At 44.5% G+C, this 21,758-nt stretch overlaps 1 protein-coding gene across 12 annotated transcripts in view; it reads left to right on the top strand.

The window, feature by feature from the left end:
- SLC15A2 (solute carrier family 15 member 2) overlaps positions 1–21,314 on the top strand; it is a 77,017-nt gene extending 55,703 nt beyond the window's left edge. For all 12 annotated transcript variants that reach the window (XM_080601348.1, XM_080601344.1, XM_080601340.1 and 9 more), the window contains 14 exons: positions 1,219–1,305; positions 1,620–1,709; positions 1,986–2,030; positions 4,252–4,284; positions 5,353–5,441; positions 7,128–7,209; positions 9,128–9,253; positions 9,959–10,123; positions 12,503–12,549; positions 13,775–13,885; positions 15,273–15,369; positions 17,658–17,804; positions 18,848–18,952; positions 19,821–21,314. In XM_080601348.1, coding sequence (XP_080457474.1) covers positions 1,219–1,305; positions 1,620–1,709; positions 1,986–2,030; positions 4,252–4,284; positions 5,353–5,441; positions 7,128–7,209; positions 9,128–9,253; positions 9,959–10,123; positions 12,503–12,549; positions 13,775–13,885; positions 15,273–15,369; positions 17,658–17,804; positions 18,848–18,952; positions 19,821–19,997 — 1,401 coding nt within the window. In that variant the 3' untranslated portion in view covers positions 19,998–21,314. The remainder of the gene's footprint in view (positions 1–1,218; positions 1,306–1,619; positions 1,710–1,985; positions 2,031–4,251; positions 4,285–5,352; positions 5,442–7,127; positions 7,210–9,127; positions 9,254–9,958; positions 10,124–12,502; positions 12,550–13,774; positions 13,886–15,272; positions 15,370–17,657; positions 17,805–18,847; positions 18,953–19,820) is intronic.
- The last annotated feature ends 444 nt before the right edge of the window (positions 21,315–21,758 follow it).

The raw sequence follows: 21,758 nt of genomic DNA, 5'->3' as shown, positions 1-21,758 counted from the left end.
GAATGGGGAGGGGGCATTTGGAGTTCTGTATGCTGCTCCTGGATATATTGCTGATGAGCTAGAAGGAATAAGGAACACATTTAGGTCCCAGTTCATTCTTTCAGCATTTCAATTGTTTTTCCATAGTTCTATGAACTGTTTAACTGATGCCAAGTAGAACCACTGGGGGGGATGCTGAAAGACAGGCAGGAAACCAGAAGGAAAATTCAGAAACTCACTAAGTATCAGAAATGTGACTTTTTTTTTCAGCTGAACAATTTTACCGAAGTTTTTCAGTTCAGCAGGCAGTAAGAGTACGTGTTCATATTATGCACGTTGAGCATGCTCTTGTAAATGCAAGAGATGCTTGCTGAAGTTGCAGTATAGCCTTATCAATTATTTTTCATAGTGTGTAAGCTGAATATAGTATGTGCAAAAATACTTTCTTGGTTTTGGGTGGAGATTGATGTTTCTTTTTCAGGAAGCTGAAAACATTCAGCAAATGTTTTCTTTTTGCCTAGGTTAATGCTAGTGACAGATTTACCTCGAGGAAGCAGCCAGATCTTAAGGATAGGGTGTCTAAGTGAGGCTGCCACTCTTCTTGCCAGAGTCTGTTCAGCGGCTGGAGCATGCATTATAAACAAACAAGTTAAAAATTTGGTGTCACTGATTTCTCCTTCAGTGAGAAATGAACTTGAAAGCTTCTCTAGGACTGAATGAGACATGGGCTGCACCAGGAATATGCAAAGACAGGCCTACAGAGCAAGAAAGGAGGGAGAGTTCTGGTTTTGACATTGCTGTGGATAATGAGGTGTTCCCTTCCCAGCACAGTGGTCAAACCAACAGGTGCCTTTCAGAAAAGAAGGAAGAAGAAATTATGTTCAAAGCTTTGTAACCTATCAGGTTTTAAATGAAGCAAGAAAGTCTATGGGGGGCTAATGCCAGATTTGTCTCTGAAAGGCTGAGGAAGTTGTTCATTCCCACGTCATGCCTTTAATTAACCAATGCCACAGAACCTTTCCTGCAGAGAATTGGTCATAAAGTGTCCAGTCCTGCACATGCAGATTTTGGATGTGTCCAGCAGAATTATCTGGTACCATGTACCTTTGGGGATGGGGAGGGCAGCCCTGAGCTGGGAATGTGGCAAGGGCTGATATGTAAAGCTTCTGAAAGGGAAAGGAAATAGTTTAAACAAGGTGGCAGGCACACGGGAGCTATTCACCTATTTTTTTCCCCTAGTTTGCTATTAAAAACAGGCTGAAAAACCGCTCCCATCATATTCCAAAGAGAGATCACTGGCTCGACTGGGCATCAGAAAAGTACTCGGTAAGTGATGCTTCACCTGGCAGGTTTGGAGGTGGAAAGGGGAAGGCAGGGAGGCAGACAGACTTAAGACTGGCCTGGCCACACCACTCCTCATGTATGCCAGTCTTTCACTCGTCCTGTCCCTTCCCATGTCTGTACTCTCCTGACCCTTAATGGACAGTTTAGGTGCTGCACTGAAATGCAGAAGTGCAAAAATGCCCATGAGTAAATGCGATGAATAACTGCCATGTAGAGAGACGTTGGAGCTCTCTTGCTTTGTGGCTGGAAGCTCGTGTTGTCCTGTCATCTTATCTTTCTGCCTCTTCCCTTTATAGAAACAGCTGATTGGGGAGGTTAAAATGGTGACACGCGTTCTCTTCCTCTTCATACCACTGCCGATGTTCTGGGCCCTGTTTGATCAGCAGGTACGGTACCAAAGCACCCTGAGGACACGGAGCACTACACCCCTCCTAGGTGTCTAGGGGCTTGACCCATTGTCAGTGCTGGTTCTGCCTTTGCAGTCTGCACAGAATGGTGAGAAGGAAGTGTGCCATGCCTACTGACAGGCAATATAGGGAAGGGAAGGAATAGACAGGGGAAATAAGACCTCCAGCCCTGTTGTCTTCTCTATCTCCATGTTTTCTCTTCTGTAGGATGTCTTAAAGTCTTAAAGGCTTCACAGCTGTCTGTTTTCTTCTTAGGGATCCAGGTGGACTTTGCAAGCCACAAAGATGAATGCTGATTTTGTAAGTACTTACTGTCACCAGGGACAAGACTAGTAGTAATATCACTGCTCTTGCTTTTTAATTGGAGTCTTACAGTACTAAGATCTTCTGCTTAACGAGTCTGGATGAGTTGCACTTCCTATGATCAGAAGTAAGGGGCTCTGTGTGGCCATGTGCAATTCATCACGGCACATCTTGGCACGGCAAGGAGCGAGGGCTGGGAAGCCACCGGCAGCTTGCGAAGTCAGGAGTGCTGACGTGCTGGCAACTGGCTGCTCCGTGACCTTGAGCAGGTAGGGTTTCCAGCCTGCTCCCCCCAGGCAAGGGGGAAGTCAGGGAAAGTTCACACAGCCCTTGCAAGGTATAACGAGAGCTGTTATAGTTGTGTGCCTCTGCTCTGGCTGACTTGGTGATACATTAATGAAGCCTCTAAGGATCAGCAGGAATCCTCTGCATAGGGTAGAGATGTGGTGAGGATTAATTAGTAGCCATAAAGCACTTCAAAGATGTCAGTGGCAGGGTGTAGTGGCAGATAAATGTGGATCAGCTGTATGGCTCAAGATGTCACCACCCAGGGCCAGTTTCCAGACATGTATATTTTAATAAGTCATCTAGATCTTACCTGTGGATGTTCACATCGGAATTTAAGATCATAAATACCCATTTTACAGTTCAGTATTGACATAAGGTCCCAAATTTGAGCCCTTCTATGTCTCTCCCATTAAAAATTTGGCTCTCAGCATGTGATACTCATTAGGCTTAATTAATTCAAATGAGGCATGAAAAAGACTACACAGTGGGTAATATTTTACCTACTCAAGAAAGGCAGAATAATGCAAGTTCCTGAAGTCTTTGTGATGTGTATCTGGAAACTTTGTTTTCTGCTGTTGTGCTTGCATGCACTTAGTGATCTGTAGCAGAACATCTAAAAATCGCCAGGAGTCACTTATTAAACTCTCCCTGGTGGAGAAGAAAACTGTTTGGGTTGTTTTTGTTGCACCAGCTTGGATGGATTTTTGGCTTATTTCAGTCTCATTCCCTCTCAACATCCATGGTGAGCTGCCCCAACCCATGAAGGTGAAAATTAACTGCAACATTTGGGCAATTTCATTGTTAGGCTTGTTGGAGTTTGTGTTTGCAAAATTCCATGTTTTTGCCCTCTCCAGCCAAAGTGCTCAGCTAGGAAGGCTGGAGTTAACAGGGAGTGATTTAGTGTGAGATGAAATGTTTTAGGCTTGTTTCCTAATGGCACATTTGTATAGTGTACACAAAGTAGCAGGGGGAGAAGGTATTTGCCTGATACTTTTAATTGCAAGGCTTCTTTGCTGTGCCCAGTGCTTTTTACTCTCCCAGGAGGCAGCTGCCAGCAGAGACAGGTAGTCATTCCACATTCAGCTCAGGGCAAGCCTGGCAGACAGGAGACAAATCCCCACAGTGCTTTCTCAGAAAGGTACCATTTCCTACCTAATGTTTTTCTCTTTTCTTTTCATCTTAATTTCAAATGAAAAGCATAGTGTGGAGTTCGGACAAATGCCAGCCCCTGCCTGGAGACAGCTCATCTGCCTATTTTGGGGACTGGGGTCCCCCCATCCATCCCTGCTGGCCTCACCCAATTGCAGGGGCTAAGCACAGTGGAGCAAGGGTGAAGCAGCTCGTAAAACCTGAAGTACTCTTTCCTCAAACTAAGAAGTTACAGTTGAACAGCTGACCAAAGCCCATTTGGTGCCTTTGGCAAATGGAGGGAAGAAATGCGTGTTTGTACAGCCTACTGGCTCAGGGGTGCTCTTCTGTTGTCCTTTTGGGGTGCTGGGGACAAACGCCAACAGAGCTCAGAGGTCTTGAAACTTGAGGGCATTCACTTGCAGGATTTGGGCGTTTCCATTAGAGAAGCAGGGGGAGGAAGCTCTGGATTCAGGTCCCAGCTTGGACACTAACGTGCCTGTCCCTCACCACTCACCCAGGTCAGGGCTCAGCCGGTCTGAAAGATGGGTTTCAGTACCTGTGACAGGCGGTGTCCCAGCTGCCATATATCAAGGGCTGAGCGCAGCTTGCTTCTGCAAAATGATTCTTATCACGCTATTTGTCTTTAGATGACAAGTGTCAAGTGTCAACGAAAAACATTTGAGGAAACCACCTTTGCTGCTAAAGCCTATCCTGTGGGCTGGTTGCTTATTTGCCATCAACCACATACACTGTCGTATCATGGTGTTTGTGAATCACTTGGAATGTCTTTTCGTTTCAGGGAATATATGTCCTTCAGCCTGACCAAATGCAGGTAAAAATACTTTAGGGTAGGAAATTCTTTTAGAAATTCTTTTTCTCTCTCATTCTTATTTTTCTGCTGGGACCAGTGGCCCATTTCTGGTCCTTTTGAAGATAAGTGCTCCTGATAACTAGTGCGCTGTGGACTCTTGCTTACTGCTCACTAGCTCTCAAGCAAGCTTATTGCCTTGATGTTCGGAAGACCCCAAGGCTGTTCTAACACAGAGGTTGAATCCTGCAGAGTAATGCAGAGATGTGGGAGGATATGCCACTATAATAGGTCTTGAACTAGTTCAGGCGTGTGGAGGATACAAACTGTGTATCCTTTTAACACGGCTCTGCACTGGGATCAGCGTTACACCTGAAATATGTTTCCTTCCTCCCTTCCTGCAGGGCAAAGGAAAATGTGAAGGCTCTAACATGGTGCCATATTGTCACAGTTGATTACAGTTCCTACACTGAACAGCTCTGAAGAAATACAAGGCTGTTCTGTTCCCCTAAAATCTTCCTTCAAAGCTGAGACTGAGCATCTCTCTCTGCTTGTTCTCCCGTCACTCTCTGTTTTCTTGCTCTGCCACTGCAGGCTGGCAAACAAGCTCTGCCCTCCCAGGAGAGATGCAGTTCCTGGGGGGCTCCCGTGCTGTGTGCAAGTGTGAGAAATTGGCAATCTCACAAAATAGTGCCTGTTCCTCTGGGATTTTGCTCAGGTCCCAGAATGTTTCCATTATTGCTGATCTGTTGTAAGGTCCCACCACAGCCCCTAAGGTTGCCTGCCTCCATTTCAGCGGGTTTTGTACTCTCTAAAAACATAATGCTTCAGTTCTCTCTTCAGGGAAATGGGGCTGGTGATGCTTGCTTACCTCTTGGAGAGGAGGATATGAACAAAATGTATTCGTGCCTGTGAAACCTAAATTGCAGAAGCCGTCAAACTGCAAACTATGATTATATTTTTAAAGGAGGTTTGAAAGTGTTTGTTCATGTCCTTTATTTAATGGAATTATTTCTGGAGGACAGTGCTTTATGAGTTTAATTACTGAAAGTTGCTTTCTAGTCACTAAACTCCCATTCTTTTGTATTGCAGTTCTTAAATCCACTTCTTATTCTTGTCTTCATCCCAATTTTTGACCTTGGGCTCTACCCTCTGATAAGCATGTGCAAATTTAATTTCACGTAAGTACTTGGGGACAATGCGGATACCTCAGTTCTTCCTCTTTTGCAGCAAGTGTGCAGAAGAACAGCTTTTAAGAAGAAACACAAATTTTTATTCACCCTTCCCACTACTTGCTTCTGCCTCTCTGGCAGCGTCACCATCTTCTGTAGGCCCTGGCAATTCCAGAGGGGAAAATTCAGTGGTGTTAGATTCTGTTCTATCAACAGCTTTTCCCTGAAGCTGATATGAACAGTCCCTTTTAAATTTGATCAACATGTCCTTCACCTTATCTCCTGTATCATTGTTAAATAATTCCCTTCCTGAAGCTCCCAGGGGGCCAAACTCACTGTCCCACGTGGGCTGTGTGTGGTCTTGTGAAGGCAGGTTCCACACTAGGATAGGAACCGGTGAGAACCTCTAGAGCAAAATGGTTGTTTCTGAGACCCAATTTATGCATTTGGGGTGTGTGTTACTTCTGAGTACCTCTAGTCTGCCTCTGTGGATTGATGCCCTTTAGCAGTGGAAGTAAGTTATGTGCACCTGCCAGTGCAGATCTAGCTGAAACAAACCAAGTTTGTGTGCTCCAACACCACTCCTCAATGTGAAATAAAGTGTCAAAAGAGGGAACAAGTGGGAGATTGGCTTCAAAAGCCCCAGCTTGGCAAAAAAACATCCTGTCTGATGACCAGTTCACAGAGTAGCTCACCCAGCAGCACAAACCCATGCACTGACCAGGACTGAATGTCACACTCTTTCTGTCCCCTGGATGCTGGATGCTAACAGGCTCCTATCCAGTTTAGCCATAGATGTGGCTGTGGAAATACTGTAGTCTTCACGGTTTTCATCTATGTGGCTGCAAAAGTTTGTGCTCACAATCTCAATGCACAATTTGAGGTCAAAACCAGTTTGTTTGTTACAAGATAGAAACAGTAAATATGTTCTTATCCCAGGGCATGTAACTGAGAGACAGAATTTGGGTTCATAATCTGGGGTTCATAATCCCACATCAATGTCAATCTAGAATATGAGTCCAGACCACTATAAGGAGCAGAAACCACAGAATCGAGATCCACGTTTTTTTCAAATCTCAACAACTTGGTGGACCTGCCATTCTGGACCTATTTTACACCCTTTTATATCAGATTGTCTCACATAACTCTGGCAGAGTTGTACTAGTTCTGCACCAGTTTCAGAAGCAAGCTCCTTATTCTCCAGAAATGTGAATCTATTGGCAGGAGAAATAACCCAGAATGATGACACAGATGGTCAGAAATGCTGATGACAAAAACTATACATTTTTTCTGCTCTTCATTCCTGCTGCTAAATAGCATGCTACTTATCTTTTGCCTTTCCCAAAAGAGACTTGAAGATGTGTCATTTCTCGTGCTCCTTCCAACATCACAGGTTAACATAATGCCATGAGCTACTCCCACTAGAAGAGCTAAGAACAAGATTATATGCAACTTGCAAGCACAGAGCTTTTTTCATGGCATATCTGTTTTAATTGGCCTCAGTGCTGGCCTCATACAGAAAAATAGAATAGTTTTAAGTTAAATGATTGGCAATTTAAACAGCACGTCATCCCCAGTGCCACCTGTTGGACAGTTTATAATGTGGTTTTGGCACATCTTAGGCTCTGAGGAATTATATTTTATATTTTAAATTCCTTTCTTTTCTTAATGGCACCTCTTTCATTTGCTCCATAGGCCTATTAAGAAAATGGCAACAGGTATGATCCTTGCAGGGATGGCGTTTGGACTTGCAGCTATTGTAGAAGTCAAAATAAATGTATGTATAGCACAAGAGATTTCTCAAAAATACTTGGCTTTCCCTAGGGTGTTTTATTGATGCCTGTTGGATAATCCTTTTACCCGTTGTGATCCTGGATTGTCACCTTCAATTTGTTCTTTACAACTAAACATACTAATCCAATTGCTAATTTAAATTCTTACTTTCTGTGTCTGTCTGTCTGTCTGTCTTTCTGTGTCTTTGTCTCTCTCTTTTTCTGATCTTTGCAGTTTTGCTGTGCCAGTCACCTGTATTGGTCTATATTCTATAATTCCATCACCAGTGCTTGACAGACACCTAGTTAATGCTAGAGATTAATTCTCAAAAGGTAGTCTGTTCTCTCTTCTATTTCTTGCTGTAGATTGCCTATATTTTACTGTTTCAGTTTATTTTATTCCTTTTCTACTTTGGGTGGGGATGTGTTTTTTACACAACCAATTCATTCTCCAGTGATGCAGGTGAATGCAGTCCTGGACACCAGGGGCTGCTGGCCATCCCCAGACAGAAAGCCAGCAAATCTCTTGTAAATTCGATGTTAGCCCCTGCAGATTTGTGCCATTTGTTTCTGGCCCGCGACCAGCTTTGTGCAAACTTTGGCTGACCTTTGGCTTAAGAAAGATACTGTAGGATTAATTTTTAAAGCTTTCCATGTATACTTAAAGTGTTCTGTTACAGAGGGGCTGGCACACAGCCCTGGATTAATATTTGCTGGCTCCTCAGATGAGATGAATCCATGGACAGGTCTCCCATTGCAATGAGACTGTGGGCTGAGGTCCTTTCTGATCTCTTTTCTTGAGCAATGAAACGCTCTCATTGCCAGCCACAACAGCTCCCTCTGAGCACTGAAAGTCTGCTCTGGCTGTGGGCAACTCATCCAGGCAGAGGCACGATGAGTTAGATGTTGCCCCCTGCCTATCCATGGAAATTTTACCCTGAAGGCCACTAAAAGCTCCAGCAAAGAGGGACATATGATGGCCCGCCTTGGCTTGCTGTGGATAGTGCAAGTGAAAAGCCACGGTAGTGGGATTTGCTGAATATTAATATTGGGAAATACATGGAAAACAGTCACCCTATCTTTTCTGACAGTGTCTCCCCTCCAAGCTAGGTTCAAATTACCCTGCCTGCCATACCTGAATTACAGGGTGAGACAGAAAAAAATTGATAGCTCTGATTTATTCCTTGCAGCTACCTGAAAATAAAGTGAGGGGAAAAAAAAAAAAGTAAAGAAAATATAAAAACAAACAACAACAAAACATAAAACCTCAACAAAATTAAAAAAAATAGTTTTAGATCTGCAGTACAAGGCTGACATTGACTGAAGTACTCTTTCTAGGAAAAATGACTCCTGGCAGAAAGAGATACCTGCGTACTGCAGGCGTTATCTTCCCTTTCCTAGAACACAGCGAGCAAGGTCTGTGCTGAGGTAACATGGTGTCGAGTGATGCAAAAGCACCAACTACAGACATGGAGCTGGACTGGGATTTCCAAAACTGCTTAGCTTCTGGCCTAATTCTTTTCCCAGTCACCGACTGCAGTGGGAAAACAATTATTCTGGTCCCTGCTTTTGAAATCTATCACAATTCTTCCTTTCTGACATGGCAGTTGGTTAAATCCAGGCACATGGGAACTGTATAATGAGAGAGTGACACTGTTCTACCTGCCCAGCAGTTGTGTAGCCTCTGCATTTAGTGGTGTGAAGAACAGCCTTTGTGAAGAAGGGTAGGTTGGCTAATGAGCTACTCCGAGGAAGCCTCCCTAAATAAGATTTATGCTCGGTTTTCTCTCAGTGCAACTTCTGATGAGGAAGGGATGGATAAGTGTCATTACAGAGAGGAAGACTATTATGACTAAAAAGGAAGAGTTATTAAAACGTTAATAAAGCATACAGATGGCACTTAAAGCCTTTTATTTTAATTAGGAAACCGATATGCCTCAACTTGTCCCAAAAGAAAGTTTAATTCAGGTCCTGAATTTGGCAAAGAACCCTGTTCAAGTGACAATCCAAGACCAGGACCTATTTCAGCAGCCTGTGGAGGCTTTTCAGGTAAGTGTGTGTGTGGGGATGGCACACCTGATCTGCATCCCATTGAAAAAAGGGTGGGCTTTTTTTCAGACACTTGCCAATAAACCCCCCAAATGCTAGAGCTTGCTCTCTGCCACCTTAGAAGTGCATGGGAATGGCTTTGGAGAAGGAGCACACTATCTCTGACCAGACAGAAAGGGAAGAGTTCGGAGAAATATTTTCTTGACAAAGGATGAAATGGCTAAACACATTCACCTAGAATTAGGAATAAAGGAGGAATGTCCCAGTACGAGGCATTCAGATCACATCTCTCAGTGATCAGACACGATCCAGACATTGCTGTTGGGATCTGGATGGCATCTGAAAAGTATTTACCTGCAGAGGAGGAAAGAAACGGGAAGGTAGTTAACCGGGTATGGGCACTGCAACTTGTTTCCTATTTCAGCTTCCAGGTTACTTCCAGGTCAGCCTACTCTGGGTCTCAGAACAGCAGGCCGTTGGCTACCAGCTGCCTGCCACATTTTAGATATGGTTTCACTGGGGCAGAGCAGGGCCAGGGAGAGGGTAGCTGTGTATGTAGAAGGTTTCCTGGCCTTTGGGTTACACCTGGCAAGGGAAGCTACTCCAGGCTCTGAGCTGAGCATCCTGAAGCCTTTCTCATGTGAAGAAAGTGTGGAGCCAAGTTTTGTTTTTTTTTTCTCTCTTTTTTTTTTTCTTTCCCCACAGAACCCAGCTGAGTACTCAAATTTGATATTGAATGGCGAGCAACAGAACCTTCACTTCATCCTGCAACATCAAGGATCGTCTCTCACTTTTAACTACACCGTGAAGGAAAAATCAGTATACAGCTTAATTGTTTTTGAGGCAGAAGGAAGCCTATCAAGTCGCCTAGTGAGTGTGGGAGTGAAGTGTAAATACAATATTAATTCAATGGCTGTGATGATACAATGGGTAATGGGGTAATAGGCTCATTAATTCATTTGCTCGGTTGCAGTGTCTGTCTGATTGCTCTCAGATGCTCTAAACCTGACTTCTTAGCTAGCGGCACTGGATCTGTACACATTTCTGCTGGTTGATTAATAGAGGCGTTATGGCATCTGAGAGTTGCTAGGAACACTTTAATCCAGTGAACGCTGCAGTGGGAGAGCAGAGTCATGCCTGCTGGGCAGCAGAGCTTGTGAAAGCTGAGGAAGCAGAGAACCAGAGATTTTCCCCAAAAGATGGTTCTATAAAGCAAAGATGTTAAAGAGGCTCTAGGGCTGGGCACGGAATAAAAGCATCAGAGGAATGACTCTGGGCTTAGTTATTACAAGTGTTTAGTGAAAAAGCACAGAAGGCCCATTTGTTTTGTTGAACAGAATAAATGATTAAGCTCATTTCCGGCTCTGCTGCAGAGCCGCCTTTGTTTGGACTTCTGTGTATTGCTGCAATAACTGTAGAGACGTATATGGGATATGTAGGGCCAGATTCTGATATCTTCTGAATGCAGCTGTATGCCAAGAAGCTCTCTTAAAATGAACGGTGTCATTTCACATTGTGGTAGGTGTGTATGTATGTGTAAATGCCATCAGAATCTGTCCTCGTGCTGAAACACCAGTTCTCTTACTCTCTTAGCAATTCCTCAGCCTCCTGCCTTGCAGAGTTGCCACTGCAAAGGCTTTCAATACTGTGTAGTAGGAATCGTGTAATTGGTTTTAAAAATGCAGAGTTTCAAGAATTTATTTTTTTTTCCTTTTTTTTTCCCCCTTCTTTTTTATGGTTTGGAACCTGGGGCTCATTTTCACACAGTGCTGTTAAGTTTCCCTGAGACCCTGATGATTGTGTGCTTTTTCCTTTAGAAATTGATACTCATACACTGATCTTCATACAGTCTCCATGAAAAAGAAAGCCTGAGACAGGCTGAAGCAAAGCAACCTCTGAACCTCAGTACATCTCTGTGCTGCCCCAGCTATCTAGCCTGTGCTTGAATTAATGCCTACCTCTGGCATGGGCAGGCTTCCATGCAGCGCTGTTGGGTGATGCTATTGACTTGTCATTCTCAGCATGAGATAAGGGAGGTGTGGAAGACAGTGTAGTAAATTATACTGTCCAACATTGCAACACAAGGCAGGCAATGGCAGCATCACTGCTGTATTGTGGGGCCTGTCCTGGAGTGGCCACGGACCACGCCAGTTTCCCCCAAACCCATGCTAGGTTTGGATCCCCCTGCTCAGGTGAGGATGCTTTCTTGGAAGGATCCAATCTGAAACTGGTTTCTTCTCCTTTGTGGGTGGTTGAGTGGGCAGCAAATGAATTTGAGAGCTCTGGGGATCATTGATGAAAGTGAGTAATAATTTGTCTAGCGCGCCTGCAATGAACTAGAGTGTTAATCCCCATGCGCCTCCCACTGAAAGAAATGATGTTGTTGTTTATTATTTATTGCTCCCACATTTATTATTCACTATGGCTGTTCATTATTTAGGGCATATATTATTTCTGTATTAGCATATCACACTGGAGTAGAATAGGCATTTTATAGGGATACTGAAATTTTGGATCCTTGCTTAGAAGCTCACGGTTTAACACCAGGAAGAAAGCGTGAAGAAAGGGCTAGAAAATTTGGCAACCAGGCTGCCAATCCAAGGATGTGCCTGCAGAGACTGCGACCACGAAATAGATCAGTGCATCGTGGTGTCTCCTGCTCTCTGCCTGAACCATGAGACATTTTTCTCTCTTGAATACTGAAGGTCAGGGAAAATGTGAGTGATGCATGATGATCAGAATAGTAACCTAATGTTCCCTGTTGGCTTTAGGCTCTGTGAAGCCAATGAGCAAGCCAAGAATCAAGCTCTGGAAGTTAGGCAATTTGCTGTTTTTGTAGGAATATGGCACCTGTGTTTGGTTTCAATTAATCACTGAAAAGTTAACGTGGATAATGCTCTGTTGCTATCTTCAGATTGAGACAAATACTTATGTTAGAGGGTGTTACATGCCTCAGTAGAAGGATAACTGGCTGAAACTCTGTAGCTTGTGTTATACAGGAGGTGAGAAGGAACATACGATCTCATCTTAAGCCCTAGGTGGAGCTGAAATTTTGCCATTGGTTTCATTGTACCAAGGCTTCACTTCTGTGGCCTGATATAAAGCTTATGTGAGAGTTCAGCCAATTTCCACAGGCTTTGTAACACGTGTAATTCCACAGGCACAGATATTTTCTCTTACACGTTGTTTATCAGGCAGTATTAATGCAGATATTTGATTTTTTTTTTTCTTTTTTCTTCCCCTCTTTAGATTACAGACTTGAAAGCAAAGCCAGAAAATGGTTTGGCAGCTGTTAGGTATGAATGGCTCTTTTTGAGGATTCAAGGGAGGTGGGGTGAGGGAAACTGCTTTTGTCTAATACAAACTGTATGCACCATAGTCTAGGTGTTCTTGGGTTAGAATGTAGTCCATGCTTCTCCTGCAAGAAAAGGTTCAGGTGTCAGAGTGCTCAGAGTGTGCCACCTCCCACACTCACCACACAGAGCTGAACATTATTGCCATTTACTGCCTAGGAGAGGCTGGGCTGAGATGGCAACGTAAAAGATCCCCTCCCTTGGGAGGGCTATAAATTCATCTCCCTGTGTCCCATCTCTTTGGGAAAGAAAGGGAAGAAGTAATCTAGAAAGGAGCTGCTGCCGTTTGTCCTCTGCAAACTGGCCCAGCCCATGACATTCACTTATCTCATCTGACCTCACGTACAAATTTGTACTGAAGCGGATACAACGAGAACAGTATGTTCATAGCCCTGTGTTTGTGAAGGCTTCTACTGATTAAATAGCACCTTGGGGAATTGATCAATACCCGCAGGCAGGAACTTTTTTTATTTTTCTGTGAGCATTTTTGACAGAATCCCAGACCTTTCTGTTCAAAAATGTGAGGAGGTTTAACTAGGAAGACATCCTTTTTTTCCCTCTAAAGTTACTTTTGTAAAGCACTTGCCTATCTTCAGGGATTTCCCCTCCATTTTAACAACTGAAAAATAAAATATTTTAAAACATAGTCAGATCAAATTAAAAGTGTTTGGTTTCACTAACAGCCCCAAGCTGAAAGCCCCGTGCTTTCCCATGGAAGACTGTTTTGATGAAAACACATTATTTTGCTAGAAAACTCATTCCCACTAGTAGAAACTCCTTGGAAAGTATTCCAGCATGGTGCACACTCCCATCAGGACTCCCACCTTTATAGTTTCCTGGGGGGCACTGGGGCTCTGTCCTCTTGATCGTATGGGGGGGAATCTCTGAAGGTGTCAGAAGAGATTGCTGGTAAGTTCTACCTCACAAGAAGCGGGGGTCACTTTGACAGGGGAGAAAATAAGAGGGTAAAATTACACAGCAATAGGGAAGCTAATTTTTTATTGAAAAACTGGGCAATGAATCAAGCTAGTATTTTGGTAGCTTGCAGGACAAACTAGTATAAGCCTATGGACTTACAGAATGCTTTGGGATAGAGAGCGCACTTCTGAAGTGTCTCATGCTGTGCTTCTCCTGCCCTGTGTGACAACCTAATATGCTTTCATTGCAGATTCATTAATGGTTTGAGCCAAGATGTCAACCTCACCATTGACAGCAAACAGTTTGTTGCTGTTCAGAAAAACTACGGTGTTTCTGAGTATTTGCTGCTAGAGAGGGACAAGTAAGTTTCCCTTGTTGTGCTGAAGGTTCTTGGTGAAGCCTTTCCTTGGATACCATGGGGCTTTTCTCAGGCAAACAGCAAAAATTTCATTACTGTTGTCTTGGCATTTGGTTGTGTGGGCAGATGTTTGTAAAAAAGCAGAATTATCGTCTCTGTGCAGAGCAGGTGCCCTGGACCACTTGTGTGTGTACAGAAGCACTATGCATTTTGCCTGCAAAGTGTCCAAGTCAAAGGATAGCAGATCAGTATCTCTGTGCATAATATCTAGTTGAATAGATTCAAGTTCCAAACGGTGCCTGGGATAGTTCCCTTCCCATGGCTGTTATTGCTCTGTTAAGATAAAATCATCGGGAACAGAGCTTGAAAACATTTCTGCTATGACATGAGTATAATGCCATCCTAATTTAGGCAATGATTTTCCTAGAGTCAGGTCAAAGGAATCTTGGGAACCCAAAAAGCTTTTAGAAGAAGTCCAAATACAGGGCTTAGCTTTCCCTGACCTATTATTCACACTGCGCGTGGGGTTGGAGGGAAGAGAATGTCCATTCCTGTGCAAAGTAAGGTGGGAGATGGAAAAGTCCCCTCTGCCATGTGGCACCTGCTCTATTTTGATATTCTCTCAGGCCTGAGCTCTTCGTGTTAGGATGCCCTCAGAGAAAGACCAATTCATATTCCAGGCCACGAGGTGTTGGTATGTGGGCTGGTAACATCGAGTAACATCACATGGCTTTGCAGACCGGGCTTGTTAGACAGGAGCTCCATATGGCCTTGGTTTGGCAGCACTGGAGTTGGCTCCTGGAGGGTATTTCTGGCCTTTGCAGTGTTTCAAAAGCCTCATGGCTTTTCTCTGCATCGGCTCCATCCAAGATACTTATTGCTGCAATTTAGAAGGATGTAGCAACCACTGTGGCAGTGCTGTTGAGCATCTGTGCCATTTTACACATTCAAAATCAGAAGAACAAGTACGATGGCTAACTTGTCCTATTGAAAGGAAGCGACATGGCTTGTGGGTGTGTAGCTCTGATTTTCTGAAGGCTGCCTGAGCCTGGCTAACTTGTCTGGCCCTAGATAAGTGACTCGTTCCTAAAGGAGTGAAGAAAACTTTGAAAGTAAAATAAATCTAGGGGAAAAGAGAAATCCATGCCAGGAAGAAGCAGCATTAAAAAATGCTAGTAAAAGCCTGGGTCATTAGGTGAACTCTAGTCAGGGTCTAAGTGTTTCTGAAAGGAAAATATGGCAAGAACTCTAGAGATCCTCTGACATTAACATGACTGCAGCTTTACATCCTTCATCCTCCCTAGTCCATTGTAGGGTCATTTTTGTTAGCTGTGCTTTGTGCTCTTCGTGAGAATAACCAGAAAATCCTGTGCTTCATTCTTGTATCTAGATACAACAATGGAAAATGCATAACTGAAATGGGGGAATTCACCCTGGACCTTGGGCTGCTTGACTTTGGCGCATCGTACACTGTTGTGGTAACTAATGTAGGTGACCTTGTGATGGTAACAAGTGCATTCTTCTCTGGTCTCTGGCAGTGCTTTTGTTCTTATGCCGGTGACTTTCACTTGCTTTCTCCGCTCAGCAAGAACTGGGCAGTAGCCATTTGAAGGCAGTCCGTTACTCAAGGGCTAGTAGAAGGTTTTGGCACTTATACAAGCAAAAAGAACGGGTACTTAGTCCACCTTATGCTGTGATCTTGCCAGATCTTGCAAGCTACACAAGAAGTAAGGTATTTTCCTTGATGGAAATCCTCGATATAAAATCATGTGGCCTGCAGTTTGTGCCAGCACATTCCAAAGAGCTACTGCAGACACTGCCAAGAGCTAATGCTGCTTGTGGTCTCTAAAATACTGTACCTGGTAATACCTCACACCTGAGGAACTCTGCAGAAACAGTTTGCTTTATCCTCACATTTCACTTACTGACCTGAAGGCTGATCTTCCAAGGCCTGCAGGCATGCATGGGAAGAAGAAAAAGGCAACGTGCTGATGGAGGTTGGTGAGATTGTTCATCTGTTTTTCCTTCTCTTGCCCTGTACAGCTCATTTGGAGCTCAGTGTAAAGTCAAGGCATGGCTTTCTGAACAACCCAGGGGTGTGAACATCGCAGAGAGGGTGGAATCCTTTGCCTGCCTGCCAGCTTCTTAGGCGCGCTGCTCCAGCTCTGGTCCAGCTGGCAGGAGCCACGGAGATGAACGTGATCAGCTTAGTACCCACTTTAACCTTTCCACTGCACGGGCTCACAGACAAACCAGGTCTGACAGGGCACACTGCTAAGCTGCCCTCTGGGGCTTTGACTGCTGTGTTGCGATGAGCAGAGCAAAGTGCTGTCAGCTACTCCCTGGCAATAACATCTCCCTGTTGGGCAATTAATGGAATCTGTTCATGTCTGCAGAGTCCAAATATGTAGGGGGAAAAACATAGCTGCAAAACACCTGGCTTTTTTTTTTTTTTTTTTTTTTTAACTCCAGTAGCTGGAATGGGATGCATAGTCCTGGAGGGAACAGGCAGATGCTGCCATCTGCGAGTGCAGAGATTTATGTACATAAAACACACACACACTTGAAGTGATATGGGCCAGACCCTACCTCTGTGGCAGCAAGCCTCTTTCCCCAGATGAGAAGCTGAGTTTAGTTTCATGAAGAATATTAGACTAAGAATATTGCCCCAGAGCCTCCGGTAACACAACTGAGTCAGGGCCAGATGAGGTAGGTGCATCGCACATTGCTGTGGGTAAGGATCCCACTTTGTGGTCCTATCTACAAAAATCCTTTTCGTAGCCGTGGCTGCTCAGGGGTGGCTCTGTGCCTCAGCCCCTCTGGGTCTCTGTTTTTCCATCTCTTGTCCTGTAGTTTCATTCTTCTGTAGAGAGTTAGTTTGCTCCAGGCCAAGATAATTTTTAATTGTTGCAGTGATTTGTACTGTGCCCTGCTCCTCTGCGGGGAGTGCTACATCCAATATCAAGAATCCAATACATTAGTCTGCTAATGTGGCTGAACTGTAATACTTAAATCATGGGGATGCTGCCTTCTACCCAACCTTCCTCAGTGTGTGGTTATAGTATGGTGCTTGTGACATTTGTTTATGGGCTAAAGAGCAATGCACAGCTCTCCTCTTTTAGCCTTCTGAAATACACTCCCTTGATTTGCCTCCGTGCATGGTGATCAAGTACATTTCGTAAACATCCCTTGTGTTTTCCCATAATACTCCTTAAACATGAGGTTTTCTGCCTGAAGTCATTTTGACCTAGTGTTTTCCTCACTGCTTGTCAAATCTCTCTCTGACTCCCTGTGCATCAGAGGCAGTGCAAATTACACCTAGGAAAGCAAACAAAAGGAATTAGGAATACAGCTACGTTGACTATCTGAATACACCTGATATGGGACAGCCTATGCTACTCTTTGAATTCCTGAAATGGATTTGTTTGTGTGTCACCATTATACTAGGGGAGTTGTACAGCGCTGAGGAAATGGAAACAGTGGCCGCGTAGGTGGAACGAGCCCTTGCCAGTCTGCAGTAACTCATGCAGCTCTCCCAGCCTGTGAGCTAGCTGGGACATTTGCATGCTGCCAGCTGTGCCCTGTGCAGTAGGAGTCAGCCCACTCCCAGCAGGCTTGGACATGGCAGGGATCAGACCCATAGTTTGCTTCCAGGTCAGAGCTTTGCTTCTGTCTTTGCTTTAAGCTTCATTTTAATAAATTCTCTGTTGCAGTCCAAGCTAGGAAGGATCTGATCTTTCAGCAGCTAATCAATGTGCCTTTGTTTTCCTGCTAGGTTTCTGGAGATGCTGTTAAGACATGGAAGTCGGAAGACATCAAAGCCAATAGTGTCCATATGGCTTGGCAGTTACCACAATACTTACTAATATCTGCTGGAGAAGTGATGTTCTCCATTACGGGTCTGGCCTTCTCCTATTCCCAGGTACTCCACTTAAAGATAAGAGGCTTACAATTAGACTTTGGGATTTATTCCTGCATCTGCCATTGACTTGCAACACGTCCTTTGGCATGACTTTGGCTTTCTAACAATGTTATCTGTTCTTCAGTTAAAAGTAGGATTATAAAGCAGCTTGCTGGGTGCCTTCAAGCTAAATTCATTCATACTCTGAAGATAGCTTTTCTCAATTATACTCAGGAAACCCCTTTTCTGGTAAAGCTGAGAAAACAGAACAGAAATGGATAGAAGTTAATTTTAATGGGAAAGCTCTGAATGCTGTAATGTCAGGTTTTCCTCCCAGCAAGAAAGTTTTTCTCCCAAATATTTTGGGTATGTATTTTTCAGTGAAAAAATTCAAAAGTATCTCAAGGACTACAGAGTGGCTTGGGGGCTTGGAACCTGCTTTAAGGTGAGAGATTGAAGGGGTAATGAGAATGCAGTGGATAATTTGATTGTGGTGTACTAGGTTGTCTGGGGAGAAGGTTTATGAGCAGAGAGGACCGAGATATTGCAAGATCAAAAAGCGGAAGCTACTCACATTTGTCCTTGGGGAGTACACTGCAGATGTTTATTAATGAGGGTGATTAATCTAGTGGGACAATCTGTTGTGAAATATAGAAAACCTTACATCGTCAGGAAGCTTAACATCAGGATCCAGCCTCTTTTCCAAAGATGTGCAGCCACAGGGCACCAGGCTCCAAGCTTCAGAAGTCGTCGTGCGAGCCCCTGGGCTTCCCAATTTTACTATTTCAGCTAATGAAGGTCGGGGGTGATCAGGATCCAGCTCTGCAACAGCAGTGACTTTTCCTTCTTCATGTTACGGATGACATGTTTTGAAACCTCCTTATATGCAGCTGTAGGACTTAATAATGGAGGAAGCCCTGTGCAGAGGAAATTCCACCATCTCCTCCTAGGCTGGGTCCAGGGATGCTTGTACCTGGCAGGACGTCACAGGGAGGGGTGGTGGGTGAGCTGGGCATACGGGCAGAGCACTGCAGGCACTGACCAGGCCCTTCTTCTCTTTTCAGTCTCCAGCCAGCATGAAGTCGGTGCTGCAGGCAGGTTGGCTGCTCACGGTGGCCGTTGGGAATACCCTTGTGCTCGTCGTTGCCCAGGCTGCACCAATGGCACAGGTATGGTTTGGCGCTTTCAACAGAGCTAATGCTTTAAAACCGGTCCTGGGTGGTGCTTCTGGAGGCCTGTGCTCTGGAGGCACAGCTTTTCTGCCCAGCCCCAGGCTCCTGCACAGGGTGCTGGCAGTCTGCCCCAGCTTCCTTCCAGCCAGGGCTCTGCTTAGCCCCTAGCAACGTTGCCCTCTGGAGCAGTGGGCCTCCCCAGGCCTCCCAGTGGCAGTGAGACAGACTGTGATAGTAGTGCTGGAGCTCAGCTCTAGGCAAGCAGGCTGTTTTTGGGCCCGGAGCCTGGAGGTGATGCCAGCCGTGTGTTGCTGTTGCTTACCAAAGGCAGCTTGCCTTCACCCAGCTGGCCCGGTGGGCAGTCAGCCTCCTCAGGTGTCCCGCTGGGGAATCCTTGGGGCCAGCTGCCTGTGGCACCCCGAGACCCTGGGCTCTGCACTGGGAGGTTGTTTTGTGTAGGTTGCTTCCCTTGGCTGTCAGACTGCTGGGGTGATGGCATGAAGGTATGAAGTGGGACTTGGGTTTGGCTGACGGGACATTGCCTCTCCCAAAGGCATGTTGTGGGCAAAAAGCCCAGGTGGGTGTACTCCAGTCAGGGCAGGTTTGTAAGAAAAGGCTTAATGACACTAGCCCAATGTAACCAGTCTGTTTCAAGGTATAGTGCATATATTCATCATTACACTATGTGCACATGGCTTACCAGAAAACAGGATGAGAAAGTTTCTACCTTGTGAGCAGTCTTGGATGCTGGGAAGTAACTTTAACCTAGTGCTTTGAGAAGCACTTGGAAGTGCAAAGAAACCCTCTGGACTGGGAGTCTGGGATCTCCTGACCTGATGTGTTTTTTTTTCTTTTTCTATCCTAGTGGGCTGAATTTGTCTTGTTCACTGTTCTACTCTTTGCTGTGTGCATTATTTTCTCCATCATGGGATATTTCTATGTCAGTGTGGATCCAGAGGACCTACAAGAAAAGGAAGAGAAGACAGAGACCCCAAGCAGAGGAAACATGATTAGTCTCGTTACTCAGAAAACAAAGCTCTAACACATCATGGGTTGGGATCTCTTTTTTTTTTTTTTTTTTTTAACTCGGTAGATGGTAGGGTGAAAGAAAGATGGGGACAATGTTATTTTATTTTAAGCACTGTAGTCTTTATTACTCAAAATGTAGCCACCATCTAAATGGGACAAAATAGCCCTCTATATAAACAGTAGGGGTCCTGAAATCAGAGCAAAATTCCCTGGGAAAGCTCGTCTGGTATTAAATGTGCTTATAAGTAAATACAGTGTAATTTAGAACCTGCCTATCTTCCTAAGCAAGGGATACTTTCCTATGATTTTGTTTTAAACATATATTTAGGGCAGCAGGGAGGAAGGGTGGAGGGCATGCCAGATGCCAGCAAAAGCTGGAGATGTTGGGGGAAAAGGATGAAAACCCAGTATAGGAATCAGGAAATAACAGAGATGATGGAAGATTTTTTTAATGCAATCATCACGGACTGGAAGAGTTACAATCCCAAAAGGTTTCATCATGTAACTCTCCTTATGAGTATTTCACCCCATTATTGCAAATTATGAATGGCCCTGATTTATGACTTTCAGCTCCAGGCCCAGAAGTAATAACAGGGAATTAAATGCTGCAGGCTCAAATATTCCCCAAACACTACTGAACAAGATATGCATGCTACCATCTCGCTAATACACGTTTTTTTTTCTTAGAAGTTTGCAGCGACTGATAGTATTCTTTGATTAGACATGATTAGAGAATTGGTTTATACTTTTTTACTTCAGGAATCCAGGCAGTTATTTGCCATCTTAAGCTTATATTGGACATTTCCTTTGACAGTACCTGCCACTGCAAGTTAGGGTATGGCTGTTTTCTCATCTCATGCTTCAGTTATTCCCCACTGGGAGACACACTGCAGCAGTTTCTATAAAATTCCAGGTATCCCGCAGTGACTTAAACAAGGATGCGCTTTATCATGTTTTTTTTTCAGTCTACAAAATGAGACCATGGCATATGAGATTTTCCTACCTGATTTTCTGTCTCTCTACCAAACTTTGGATATAGGTATTTTAGCAGAATTGTGATATAACTGTCTGATTTTCCTTCCTTACATGAAGCCGTGGTGGTTGTTGTTGTTCTGCATTAGAATTATTTCAACCATTGCTGATGTAGTAAAACTCCCAAGCCAGCCCCTGCCTTCCTCTGCCACTCCAAGGCTGCAGTTGGGCCAGGTATGGCTTACTTTACAAAAGGGCTGTCAATAGGATTTTCAGGTTCACAGAGAATACATTTTTGATGATACTTTCCTCTTCCAACTTGGCATTGGTTATATCATGAAATACACGTTTAATTTCATTCCTGTTCAGGGTGGTGCTAGGGAATATGCTTACCTTGACATCTCTGGTACTTTAATGTGCTCCTGTGTGTGTGTGTTCTTGAATAAGACTGAGAAAACCCCACGTTTTGGTTTGCACCTGGAAGACTCACAGTCTCAGATTGCTTCCTTTGCTTACCGTCCTAAATGGTCGTGAGCTTGCACTACGAGTTCTGCATCAGCTCCTGCCTGCTGTGAAATAACATCTGGGTCTTGCGCCAGAGGGGGTCCGTTGTCTCAGATAAATGACAACAGGCTGCGGGTGTGCGCACAGAAACGCTTAATGTGGTTCAGTCGATGCAGAGCCATTTATTAAGCTGTGGTAGCTGCAACCGGGCAGCTGAACCCTGCGACTCAGTGGGGAATGAAGGGCACTGAAAGCCATCTATTAGGCCATCTGACCTGCTCCTCAGAAGCCAAGCGAG

This window comes from Anser brachyrhynchus (assembly GCF_964034855.1).
Source record: "Anser brachyrhynchus genome assembly, chromosome: 7".
Taxonomy (NCBI): Eukaryota; Metazoa; Chordata; class Aves; order Anseriformes; family Anatidae; genus Anser; species Anser brachyrhynchus.
The sequence above is the reverse complement of the archived record's forward strand: the minus strand, read 5'-3'. Positions and strand labels throughout refer to the sequence as shown.